A 13,011-nucleotide genomic window follows, 5' to 3' on the forward strand; every position below is an offset into this window, starting at 1 on the left:
CAAAGGCCCAACTCTTTGGTTAAAAGATTGTCTCAGGAGATTAAAGTACAGATTCATACCTGTTGTGACTTGGCTGGAATTTCAGAGTCAGAAAGCCCATAGGGCCCATTCTACTAGAAAAGTAGCAGGTTTGGCAGCCTGCCTTTGTCTCTAGATTATTTGAAATCCACAGAGGTGCTACCTGTGGTTCAATTCACACTTTCACAAAGCATTAGTCTCTCAAGTCTAAGTGCCAATTTGGAGGAGCAGAGCTATAGTCTACTTGTAATAGCACTTCTTAGCCTTCATTCGGAGGCCTAGCCCTTTGCTTAGATGTGTCCTACAGAGGAGATCTAGTCTACAGCACTTTTATGTTAATTACATGTGATATAGAAATGTAAATGCTGTTGCTATGTTTTTATTAAGCACTGATTGTGGTCAAGCTCTTCAAAACATTGTATAAAGCAAGAGGAAGTGGTCTGAAAAGTGCAAATTTGTTATTTAAGATCATGTTCTCAGGGCGTGTCTGTCTCAAATTCTGTTACTGTTATTTTCTTTCAGGCCTGACTGGGCAACAGCAAAACAGCTCCTTGGAGATTCCAATTTCCTCAAAAAACTTTTAGAATACGATAAAGAAAATATAAAGCCTCAAATATTGTTAAAGCTTCAGAAATATATAAATAACCCAGATTTTGTGCCTGAAAAAGTAGAGAAGGTGTCCAGGGCCTGTAGGTCTATGTGCATGTGGGTTAGAGCCATGGATTTATACTCTAGAGTCGTCAAAGAAGTTGAGCCAAAGAGGCAAAAGTTAAATGCTGCACAGGTGTGTGTTTATGTCTCTAATGTCTTTTATTTGTTAGAATGGTAACTTTGACGATATTATTAATTTTTTTTTACCGCGGTAACACCTAAAAGTCCCAGTCATGGATCAGGACCCACGGTGCTGGGCGTTGTACACAGACGAAAAATCAGTTCCTGCTTCAAGGAGCTTCTGATCTAAGTAATAGAATTTTTTTCATCCAGAACTGTTCTTTTAATTCTTTGGGCCAAATCCAACAGAAAGTAGCCTCCTGGGCTGCTGTCCTGCCCTGCTACAGAAGCTACTTCTAGTTCCAAGGATGACGTATCCTCTCCCGAATCATAGAATATCAGGGCTGGAAGGGACTTCAGGAGGTCATCTAGTCCAACCCCCTGCTCAAAGCTGGGCCAATCCCCAACTAAATCATCCCAGCCAGGGCTTTGTCAAGCCTGACCTTAAAAACTTCTAAGGAAGGAGATTCCACCACCTCCCTAAGTAACCCATTCCAGTGTTTCACCACCCTCCTAGTGTAAAAGTTTTTCCTAATATCCAACCTAAACCTCCCCCACTGCAACTTGAGACCATTACTCCTTGTTCTCTCATCAGCTACCACTGAGAACAGTCTAGATCCATCCTCTTTGGAACCCCTCTTTAGGTAGTTGAAAGCAGCTATCAAATCCCCCCTCATTCTTCTCTTCCGCAGACTAAACAATCCCAGTTCCCTCAGCCTCTCCTCATAAGTCATGTGTTCCAGTCCCCTAATCATTTTTGTTGCCCTCCACTGGACGTTTTCCAATTTTTCCACATCCTTCTTGTAGTGTGGGGCCCAAAACTGGACACAGTACTCCAGATGAGGCCTCACCAATGTTGAATAGAGGGGAACGATCACGTCCCTCCATCTGCTGGCAATGCCCCTACTTATACATCCCAAAATGCCATTGACCTTCTTGGCAACAAGGGCACACTGTTGACTCATATCCAGCTTCTCGTCCTCTGTAACCCTTAGGTCCTTTTCTGTAGAACTGCTGCCTAGCCATTCGGTCCCTAGTCTGTAGCGGTGCATGGGATTCTTCCGTCCTAAGTGCAGGACTCTGCACTTGTTCTTGTTGAACCTCATCACATTTCTTTTGGCCCAATCCTCTAATTTGTCTAGGTCCCTCTGTATCCTATCCCTACCCTCCAGCGTATCTACCTCTCCTCCCAGTTTAGTGTCATCTGCAGACTTGCTGAGGGTGCAATCCATGCCATCCTCCAGATCATTAATGAAGATACTGAACAAAACTGGCCCGAGGACTGACCGTTGGGGTACTCCACTTGATACCGGCTGCCAATGTCTATAAGTGCTGAATTAAGCATCATATGGGCACTCCATTTGTGGGTAGAATCAGCACATGGGGCAATCAGGTATTGTACATCAGTGATTCTCAAAGCCGGTCCGCCGCTTGTTCAGGGAAAGCCCCTGGCGGGCCAGACCAGTTTGTTTACCTGCCACGTCTGCAGGTTCCGCCGATCGCGGCTTCCACTGGCCACGGTTTGCTGCTCCAGGCCAATGGGGGCTGCGGGAAGCAGCGCGGGCCAGGGGACATGCTGGCCGCCCTTCCTGCAGCCACCATTGGCCTGGAGCGGCAAACTGCGGCTAGTGGGAGCCGTGATCGGCCAAACCTGCAGACGCGGCAGGTAAATAAACCGGTCTGGCCCACCAGGGGCTTTCCCTGAACAAGCGTCTGACCAGCTTTGAGAACCACTGTTGTACATGACATTCTCGCCTAGTTCTTCCAAGACTGACTAAACCCAAGTCATCTGGGGATGAATTTTCAAAGAGCTGTGGCCCAAAGGAGACTTTCCCCAGCCATTGGTCCTGTGTCAATGTTCAGCCAAGCTGGTTACAGCAGAGACTAGAGTGTCTGACAGTTTCATACCCTACTCCCTAGAAAAATGGTGGAGGCACTCATTATGAAAATGCCATTTTATTAATAGGACAAAAATGTTCTGGTTTAAAGCTACTTTTTCAAAAAGACTCCTTATTCATATGTAGGCACCTGAATAAGTGACCTGATTTTCTCAAGTCCCCTGTACCTGCCACTTCCATTGGCTTCAGCTCTTCTAAAAATCAGGCCACCAGGTTTGAAAGCCGTGGCCTAAATGTTTCCTCACATTCTTAGGCTGAGCTTGATGCTACTATGGCTACCCTACGCGACAAGCAAAGGAAATTAAAACAGGTGGAGGATCAGATACAGGCATTACAAGACCAGTATGAAAGAAGCCTTGAAGAAAAAGAGAGCCTTGGTAAGTGATTTCTCTTGAAGTCATTAAACAGTTAAATTAGTCTTTCACTTTCATGCCTCCACTATACAGCTAGCTGGACCAGGGGAAACTAGCTAGCCCTGACCCATTCAGTCTCATATTATACACAATATAAACACAGTGGTATGCAAATTAATACGCACATCGGTAGGACTCCATTGAAGGGGTCAAACACATGATTTAGTAGCACTCTGTCTCCCCAGTGCTTCTCTGGTCACGCAGTACCGCGGTAAGGAGACGCTACATCTGCTGACAACAGTTAGGCTTGTGACTATTCCTTCAGGCAGCTTCAAGTGGAGCAACCGGATTCCAGTAGTAGGTGATGATAATATCACAGCAGGATGATTTGAAGAGGGTGTGCTGAGAGTTTAGCGAGGTCAGGACATGTTTTTCATGGACCATAGTCTGTCCTGAAGTACCCAATCAATAGGCCAGAAAGAAGGTTGCTCAGAAGCCACTGGAAGTTAAGGCTAGAAGAAAGGGTAGGGGCAGAGGGAGGCTAAAATAGAAAGTAAGGGAAAAGATTATTAGGAAAAATTGACTTTTAAATACTAATCACAGTCCAATCATTTTATAACTGTTTAGCAAGGACCATGGCACTTACCCAAGCTCGCCTCACTAGAGCTGGAAAGCTGACAGCTGCATTAGGAGATGAACAAGTTCGGTGGGAAGAGAGCATCAGGAATTTTGAAGATGAGATTTCAAACATCATAGGGAATGTGTTCATAGCAGCTGCTTGTGTTGCCTATTATGGGGCTTTTACAGCACTTTATAGGCAACTGGTGAGTAAAAATAATTTCCCTTTTCTTTTTTTCCTCCATAATGTGGTGCTTGTGAAAGGTACCAAACTGGCATCACTGTAGAATTGTTTTAGCCTCTGAACAGGTACAATATGGACAGTGTCAGTCTAAGCATTCCCCCACAACTGCATTAATGATCCTCAGGCTTGCTGTCCAGAGTTCAGTTTTAATACATATTCAGCCATTAGTGACAATTGTGAAGGTGTAGGATTATTATTAGTACAAGACTAGGACCCCTGTCTATTCGAAATTAACTAAAGACACTCACTTGTCACCTCCTAAGCAATCAAGCAGCCATCCAATGATGATAACTTTTAATTACTACCAACTAGCGTCCAACAGGTTGTTACAATTCCCATTAAGTAATATAATCTCCTATGAATCTCTTTTTACAATTAATCTCTCTCTATCCCAGCTGATAGATTGCTGGATCAAGAAATGTCAGAATCTAGAGATTCCTATCAATCCAGACTTCAGTCTTATAAACATTTTGGGAGATCCCTATGAAATTCGCCAGTGGAACACGGATGGGTTACCACGTGACTATGTGTCTACTGAGAATGGGATTCTTGTGACTCGAGGGCGACGCTGGCCACTGATGATTGACCCCCAGGATCAGGTGAGCACTGATTGTAAACTGTACTGATGCAGCTCCCTTTCCAAAAATGCAACTACTCCGTAAGTTTTTGTACCAGACATTTCTAACACTGACACCTTTTTCTTTGTTGGCTTGGGGCCAGATCCTTATATCGTGCAAATCAACATACTTCAGTAGCGGTATGGTGACTAATGCCAGCTGAGGATCTGGCCCATACATTTTCAATATGAGACCTGTGATTAAAAATAAAAAACACAACAGTGTTTCAAGTATTGCATGGACTCTAATTTAACATTCTCATTCCAATCAAAATTGGAATAGGTTTAAAATAATGAATAGAGGTTTCTAACTATAAAAAAAATGGAAATGATTGTGCAAAATGTGTGATATAAAAATCCTCCACAATACGAAAACTATGAACTGTATTGATAACAGAGGAAAAGCAGGATTGTGTCCAGTTTTCCTTAAAGCCCAGGGATGAGTCTCAAAGATGGTTGAAGCTATGAAAGGAGTTTCGTACAATGAAAGACTGTGAAGACTATTATTATTATTTAACCTAAAAAGGAGAAAAGAAAAACTGCATATATCTGCCTCACAACTGGTGTTTATTTTGTGCTATAACTTTCACCACACATTTTTGTGGTTTTCTGAATCCCCTTAATTGACCTAGTGCTAAATGACTATTGAACAACAGCCAATTTTGTTAGGACAATTCCCTGCATTGTTCACTCCTTTTCCCTAAAGTGTGATTATTGGAAGAGGTAGGTGAACACAATGAAAGAATTTATAATGAAAAAACTTTTTCAATTTAATTTTTACATTTAAAACATTACAAGTATAAATCTACTATTAATTATTTTAGGGTCCAATTGTGTCTGTGTGGGTATTCCTTCCTTCTTCACTCAACCCTGCAGCACCATCCTTTCCTCTTCCCTAGACATCATACAGGTCTCTCTTCATGGTCTGGTGTCCTTGTTGGAGGAGAGGGGCTGCTGACTGAATGGGCCAGGAGAAGTATGGGTGGGTCAGATGAGCACAAGGATTTCTCCTTCCTAGTGCACAACTCATCCTAAAGGGGATGAATGGGAGGCCAAACCCCCTCTCCACACCAGCCTTGGGTGCACCAGGAAAAGTAATTTGCACCACACAGTGTGTATAATCCCACAGGAAGCTGGCCCTCTGATATACAGTCCCTCTTAGAGTTTCTCTTGGTGTGGTGCTGCCTCACACTACTCCCCAAAATGATTCCATGCCTTGAATGGCACAATCTGGACCTATAAAGGCTAATAAAATACTAGCAGTACTAGCACAGTTGAATATCACACTGTGCAGTGTAAAAGCCATAGATATTACAGAGACAAGCAAAACCTTTTTTTCTGGTGATGCTTCTCAGGAGTAAAGAGTTAGTACAATTATTTACTTTTCCTGATCAAAGCAGTGGTCTTAAGAATTGCACTTCTGAATATTGAGGCAAACATGCTAATTAACCTTTTGGTCAAATATGAAACTTAGCCAACCTTAGTGATTACTCTCGTTTCCTACATAGGCAAATCGGTGGATAAGAAACAAAGAAACAAAATCTGGTTTGAAGATAATTAAGCTTACAGACTCTGGTTTCCTGCGTACGCTTGAGAATGCTATTAGATTGGGTTTACCTGTTCTTCTAGAAGAGGTATGTATCTTTTATCAATAAACTTAAATTACTAACATTGTATTTCTATCTCTTTACATATGTTGGAATTAGTAGGAACATCGTAATCAAAATTTTTGTCTATGAACTTCAGTTTTTTCTGGCCACAAAATCCCAGAACATTTCCTACATTTTAGGTATATTATTTTTTCCAGAGAAATGTTAGCTAAAATAAAGATATAAAGGCCTGTTCAGTAAATATGGCTATTCAAAAAGCAAAACAAAAGCTCTCTCTAATTAACAAAAAAACTCCAGGAGAAATTCATTCTATAAGATGATAATCTAAAATGTTCATTATAGAGTCACAGGTTTTTGCTTTGTTTTTTTTCTTGAGAAACCTGCCTCCCATTTGAATTTTCATGTGGGTGGCATGTTGCCAGAGGAGACTTTTTAATCAGACAATATGTTCTTTGAAACATTTGAAAAAAGTGTTCTGACTTTCTGAAAAATCTACTAACACTTTTTGTAATTTCGTATTTCTAAATGGTTTGATGTACAAACATCACATCAATGAAACAGACCAACGGCATTTTGGGCTGTATAAGTAGGGGCATTGCCAGTAGATCGAGGGACGTGATTCAACATTGGTGAGGCCTCATCTGGAGTACTGTGTCCAGTTTTGGGCCCCACACTACAAGAAGGATGTGGAAAAATTGGAAAGAGTCCAGCAGAGGGCAACAAAAATGATTAGGGAACTGGAACACATGACTTATGAGGGGAGACTGAGGGAACTGGGGATGTTTAGTCTGCGGAAGAGAAGAATGAGGGGGGATTCGATAGCTGTTTTCAACTACCTGAAAGGGGGTTCCAAAGAGGATGGATCTAGACTGTTCTCAGTGGTAGCAGATGACAGAACGAGGAGTAATGGTCTCAAGTTGCAGTGGGGGAGGTTTAAGTTGGATATTAGGAAAACCTTTTTCACTAGGAGGGTGGTGAAGCACTGGAATGCATTACCTAGGGAGGTGGTGGAATCTCCTTCCTTAGAAGTTTTTAAGGCCAAGCTTGACAAAGCTCTGGCTGGGATGATTTAGTTGGGGATTGGTCCTGCTTTGAGCAGGGGGTTGGACTAGATGACCTCCTGAAGTCCCTTCCAACCCTGATATTCTATGATTCTATGTTATTTGTTAGCCCTGGAAGAGAGAGAGGGCCAGATTCTCCATCCTATTGAGCTCTTGCAGTGCAAAGCAGTCTTAAATTTGGCCTAAGAGAAATGGTCTGAAGTAAATAGGATAAAATTCAATGAGGACAAATGCAAAGTACTCCACTTAGGAAGGAACAATCAGTTGCACACATACAAAATGGGAAATGACTGCCTAGGAAGGAGTACTGCAGAAAGGGATCTGGGGGTCATAGCGGACCACAAGCTAAATATGAGTCAACACTGTAACACAGTTGCAAAAAAAGCAAACATCCTTCTGGGATGTATTAGCAGGAGTGTTATAAGCAAGAAGTAATTCTTCCACTCTACTTCATGCTAATTAAGCCTCAACTGGAGTATTGTGACCAGTTCTGGGTGCCACACTTCAGGAAGGATGTGGAGAAATTGGAGAAAGTCCAGAGAAGAGCGACAAAAATGATTAAAGGTCTAGAAAACATGACCTATGAGGGAAGATTGAAAAAATTTAGTTTGTTTAGTCTAGAAAAGAGAAGACTGAGAGGGGACATAACAGTTTTCAAGTACATAAAGGTTTTTACAAGGAGGAGGGAGAAAAAAATGTTCTTCCTAACCTCTGAGGACAGGACAAGAACTGCTGGGCTTAAATTGCAGCAAAGGAGGTTTAGGTTGGACATTAAGAAAAACTTCCTAACTGTCAGGGTGGTTAAGCACTGGAATAAATTGCCTAGGGAGGTTGTGGAATCTCCATCATTGGAGATTTTTAAGAGCAGGTTAGACAAACACTTGTCAGGGATGGTCTAGATAATACTTAGTCCTGCCATGAGGCAGGGGACTGGACTAAATGACCTCTCAAGGTCCCTTCCAGTCCTATGATTCTAAGGGGCCAAATTGGGATTCCCCTGGCAGAGGGGAATTCCTGAGGTCGCTTTAATATATGTTGGGGGTGATCATGGTAGTTCCTGGGGTCATGGGACCTCCAGAGTTTCACACAACTCCCTCCTCTAGGGTTCTGTGGTTGGTGTAGCTGAGCCAGGCTTCAGGATTATGGATGTAGTACAAGTCTGTTGTTTAATAGGCTGAATGCAAAATTTTTAAGTCATTCCCTGTGGAAATTTGAATCTCTGAGGGTTTTAAGGAGAAATTTGAAGGAGGATAAATGAGATGGCTCTATGGATATTTAAGGGGAGCTCCTCCCAAGGCATCATGAGAGAAAGCATGAAGGTGCTTTTTTAAGAATTTAACAAGTGGGCAATGGAGGCTGGTAACATGAGCCAATCGGAGGTGCGAGTCAACATCTTGACAGAGAATGAGTGAGAAGTCAGATGGGGATAGGCTGTAAAGGCCCTCGAAAGTGAAGACAAACAGCTTGTGTTTGATGTGATAGAGAGAGAAGCCAGTGGAGGAATACAAAGAGTGGGGTGACATAGTCAAAGTGACATGCTAGGAAAATGATATTTGCAGCATCCTTCTGAATAGATATGAGCAGGACAAGATTGCATTTGTCAAGGCCAAAGAAAAAGATGTTGCAGTAATCAAGATGTGAGATGATGAGAGCCTGGAGGAGGGTCTTAACTGTATGGATGCATAGGAAAGGCCATATCTTAGAGATGTGCTGCAGAAAGAATCTGAAAGATTGAAATATAACCTGTATGTGATGACCTAGAGAGAGGACCAATTTGAAGATGGCGGCCAGGTTATGGGCCTGAGTGACAGGCAGGATGGTGTTGCTCACAGTGAACAAAAAAGGAGATACGGCAGAGGGCTTGTGGAAAAAGATTCAGAACTCTGTTTTAGCCACCATGTTGAGCTTGACTTGATGGTTAGACAGACGTGAGATGTCAGAAACACACTTCTTCGAGTGATGGTCCTTATCTGCATGGATACATGTGTGCCCCATGCACGTGAGTTTGTAATTTTTTAGTCAGCAGTGTCCGTTGATCCTCACATGCGCCATAACTGTCCTCATGCGCCGAACTGAGTGTGTAAGGGATGGTGTGGACCAACACCTCTCCAGTTCTTTCTTATCACCGCATGGTCTAAGTCAGAGTTCATACAGGTGGTCATATGGCACAAGGCATCTGGACCCTTTGGGAGTCCAGAATGCATATCAATTTACTAGATCTCAGGGTAGTCCATCAAGTCTGTAATGCATTCCTTCCACTCATCCAATCCCGATGTTCAAATAATGTCAACATAACTATAAGGACAACATAACAACTGTCTTATATATAATCAAGTAGTGGGGAACGAGATCCCTTCCTTTTTGTATAACGTCAGTTAACATCTGTAACTGGTGCAACCACCATCACATAACCCTTTCAGCAGCATGTTTACTAGGGGTGCAGAACTCCCTAGTGGACAGTCACAGCAGATTTTTCCATGGACCACAAATGGGAGATTCACAATTCAGTTCTAAACAAGGTCTTCACCCAATGGGCAATGCTGTCCTGGGACCTTTTCGCCTCACATGTGAACAAGAAACTTCCTCTATACTGCTCCAGAGCAGCCCTAGGCAAGGGCTCAAAGGGAGATACACTCCAGCTACCACAGAAGGATCACCTGAGGTATGCTTTCCCTCCCATTCCATTAATACTACAGGCCCCATGGAAAATCCATTAAGACAGAGCTCAAGTCATCCTCATTGTGCCTAACTGTCCAAGACAGTTAAGGTTTACAGATCATAGAATCATAGAATATCAGGGTTGGAAGGGACCTCAGGAGGTCATCTAGTCCAACCCCCTGCTCAAAGCAGGACCAATCCCCAACTAAATCATCCCAGCCAGGGCTTTGTCAAGCCTGACCTTAAAAACCTCAAAGGAAGGAGATTCCACCACCTCCCTAGGTAACGCATTCCAGTGCTTCACCACCCTTCCAGTGAAAATTTTTTTCCTACTATCCAACCTAAACCTCCCCCACTGCAACTTGAGACCATTACTCCTTGTTCTGTCAAAAGATCTACTGAAGCTCTCAGCTCAGCTGCCCATAAATGTCTGCCCATTTCTGGACCTTCTAACACAACATAAGGGCACTTTCAAGCATGCAATCTGGAACCACTGCAGCCTGGTATTTGGATGGTCACTGGATGGTAAGAGCGCTTGTGTTCCAGAGTGATGCAATCCATCCTTAACCACAGAAGGAAAGACTCTACTAGGATATGTTATTCGGCTAAAAGGAGGTGTTTCTCCTCTTGGGCTCAACAATGCGTTATCGCCAGAATCTGCTGGGTTCTCTGCTATCCTGAAATATTTACCCATAAGTCTTTGGATGTCTCATTTAGTTCTCTTCAGGTTCATTTAGCAGCAATCAGCGCTTTTCATCCTCCTGTTGATAACCACACGATCTTCACTCATCCTGTTAAACTAGATTTTTGAAGGGGCTTCTTAAACCGTTTCCGCCACTGGTGAAGTTCGCACCCCAGTGGGACCTCAATTTTGTTCTTTCATCTCTCAGCAGACCTCCCTTTGAACCTCAAGCCACATGCTCTGTGGCCCATCTGACTATGAAAGTGGCCTTTCTAGCTGAAAGCATGCGTGGTGGACCCGAGTTTCATAAGAGTCAAAGCATCCATTTACTGGTATTGTTTCCAAAACCACATGCCTCAGATGAAGAGAGGAGACCGCATTCTCTGGATGTCTGAAGGGCACTGGCCACTTGATCTCTATTTCATCCTTCTGTGAAAGTGGCCTTCGCAGTGGCAGTAACATCAGCCAGGAGAGCTGTTGAATTACAAGCATTGTTAGCCAAACCACCTTATACTGTCTTTCATAAGGATAAAATTTCTACGAAATCTCACCCTAAGTTTTTACCAAAGGTGGCTCCAGAATTTCAATTAAATCTATCACATTGCTGTTGTTTTCCCTAAGCCACATGCAGAGCATATAAAGCAGAGCAAAAGCTGCATTCTTTGGATGTAAACAGAGTTCTTTTGTTCTATCTTGACAGAACTGCGCACTTCAGAAAGTCTCCTAAACTGTTTGTAGAATATAGAGAAAAGGACCAAAGGTGAAGCTGTCTCAGCACAAACAATCTTTAACTGGTTTCAGAGTAACAGCCGTGTTAGTCTGTATTCGTAAAAAGAAAAAAGAAAAGGAGTACTTGTGGCACCTTAGAGACTAACCAGTTTATTTGAGCATGAGCTTTCGTGAGCTACAGCTCACTTCATCGGATGATAACTGGATTTCCACGTGTATCAAACTTTGTTATCAGGTGACTCGAAAGACTCTACCTGACAAAATAATGGCTCATTTGATGAGAGCTTGATCCACTGTGATGGCCACTTTCAGGACATTTGTAAGGCAGCAGCCTGGTCCTTCATCCACACATTCACTGAGCAGTACACAATTGAACAGGCTTTCAGACACCATGCAAAATTTAGCAGAATTGTCCTGCAATCACACGACTCCTGGTACCCACCTCCAGCAAGGGTCACTGCTTGTGGGGGGTTGGGGGAGAGGTCATCAGCAATAAAATATATGTATATAGCTCATCATTAGAAGCAGAAATGGTTACTTGCCTGCACAAAGAAAAGGAGTACTTGTGGCACCTTAGAGACTAACCAATTTATTTGAGCATAAGCTTTCGTGAGCTACAGCTCACTTCATCGGATGCATACTGTGGAAAGTGTAGAAGACTACACTTTCCACAGTATGCATCCGATGAAGTGAGCTGTAGCTCACGAAAGCTTATGCTCAAATAAATTGGTTAGTCTCTAAGGTGCCACAAGTACTCCTTTTCTTTTTGCGAATACAGACTAACACGGCTGTTACTCTGAAACTTGCCCGCACAGTAACTGGTGTTATTCCACATGTGTTGTCTGTATACATATTCTATGACCCAACCCCCATCCCCGCTACTCAGAGTCTTTGACATCGGGCTCTGTAGGTGGCAAAAGAACTGGTTTTTGGTTGAGGCAGCCCCCCCCCTCCCCTTTATGCTCTCAGTTGCTGGTGTGAGGATACGCAGTGGATGTGCTCACACCAACAGTGGAATATGTATGCAAACTACACATCTTGAAGAATACCATTTACTATATAAGTAAGTAACTAGGGCTGTCAATCGCAGTTAACTCATGCGATTAACTAAAAAAAATTAATCGCACTTATAACAATAGAATACCAATTGAAATTTATTAAATATTTTTTGATATTTTTCTACATTTTCAATATTGATTTCAATTACAACACAGAACACAAAGTGCACAGTGCTCACTTTATATTATTATTTTTTATTACAAATATATGTACTGTAAAAACGATAAAGGAAATACACCTCTTCCCTGATATAACACGGTCTTACCACGTTATATGTGAAACCGCGTTATATCGAACTTGCTATGGAGGGCTGGGTAGGGAAGGCTGTGCCTCCCCAAACAGCCTGGCCCCGCCCCCTATCTGACCCCCACCTACTTCCCGCCCCCTGACTGACCCCTCAGAACCCCCAACCCATCCAACCCCCCTGCTCCCTGTCCCCTGACCGCCCCCCGAGACCCTCTGCCCCTTATCCAACCCCCCAGCCCTGGCCCAGCCCCCTTAACACGCCACTCAGAGCAGCATGTCAGAGCCAGACACGCTGCCACCATAGGTGCCGACTCTGTGGGTGCTCCGGGGCTGGAGCACCCTCAGAGAAAAAGTGGTGGGTGGCAGAGCACCCACTGCAGTTCCTCACCCCGCCCCCCCGCCCCAGCTCACCTCTGCTCCACATCCTCCCCTGAGTGCACCACCACCG

The 13,011-nt window shown here is 43.4% G+C and overlaps 1 protein-coding gene across 1 annotated transcript in view; it reads left to right on the forward strand.

Moving 5' to 3' along the window:
• Positions 1-13,011, forward strand: part of DNAH6 (dynein axonemal heavy chain 6) — a 265,685-nt gene that overhangs the window by 105,289 nt on the left and 147,385 nt on the right. Inside the window, exons 52-56 of the mRNA XM_074953620.1 lie at positions 541-802; positions 2,941-3,064; positions 3,668-3,864; positions 4,298-4,501; positions 6,027-6,152. Of these exons, the coding sequence (XP_074809721.1) occupies positions 541-802; positions 2,941-3,064; positions 3,668-3,864; positions 4,298-4,501; positions 6,027-6,152 (913 nt within the window). The remainder of the gene's footprint in view (positions 1-540; positions 803-2,940; positions 3,065-3,667; positions 3,865-4,297; positions 4,502-6,026; positions 6,153-13,011) is intronic.

The sequence above is a fragment of the Natator depressus genome, chromosome 5 (assembly GCF_965152275.1).
Source record: "Natator depressus isolate rNatDep1 chromosome 5, rNatDep2.hap1, whole genome shotgun sequence".
NCBI lineage: Eukaryota > Metazoa > Chordata > Testudines > Cheloniidae > Natator > Natator depressus.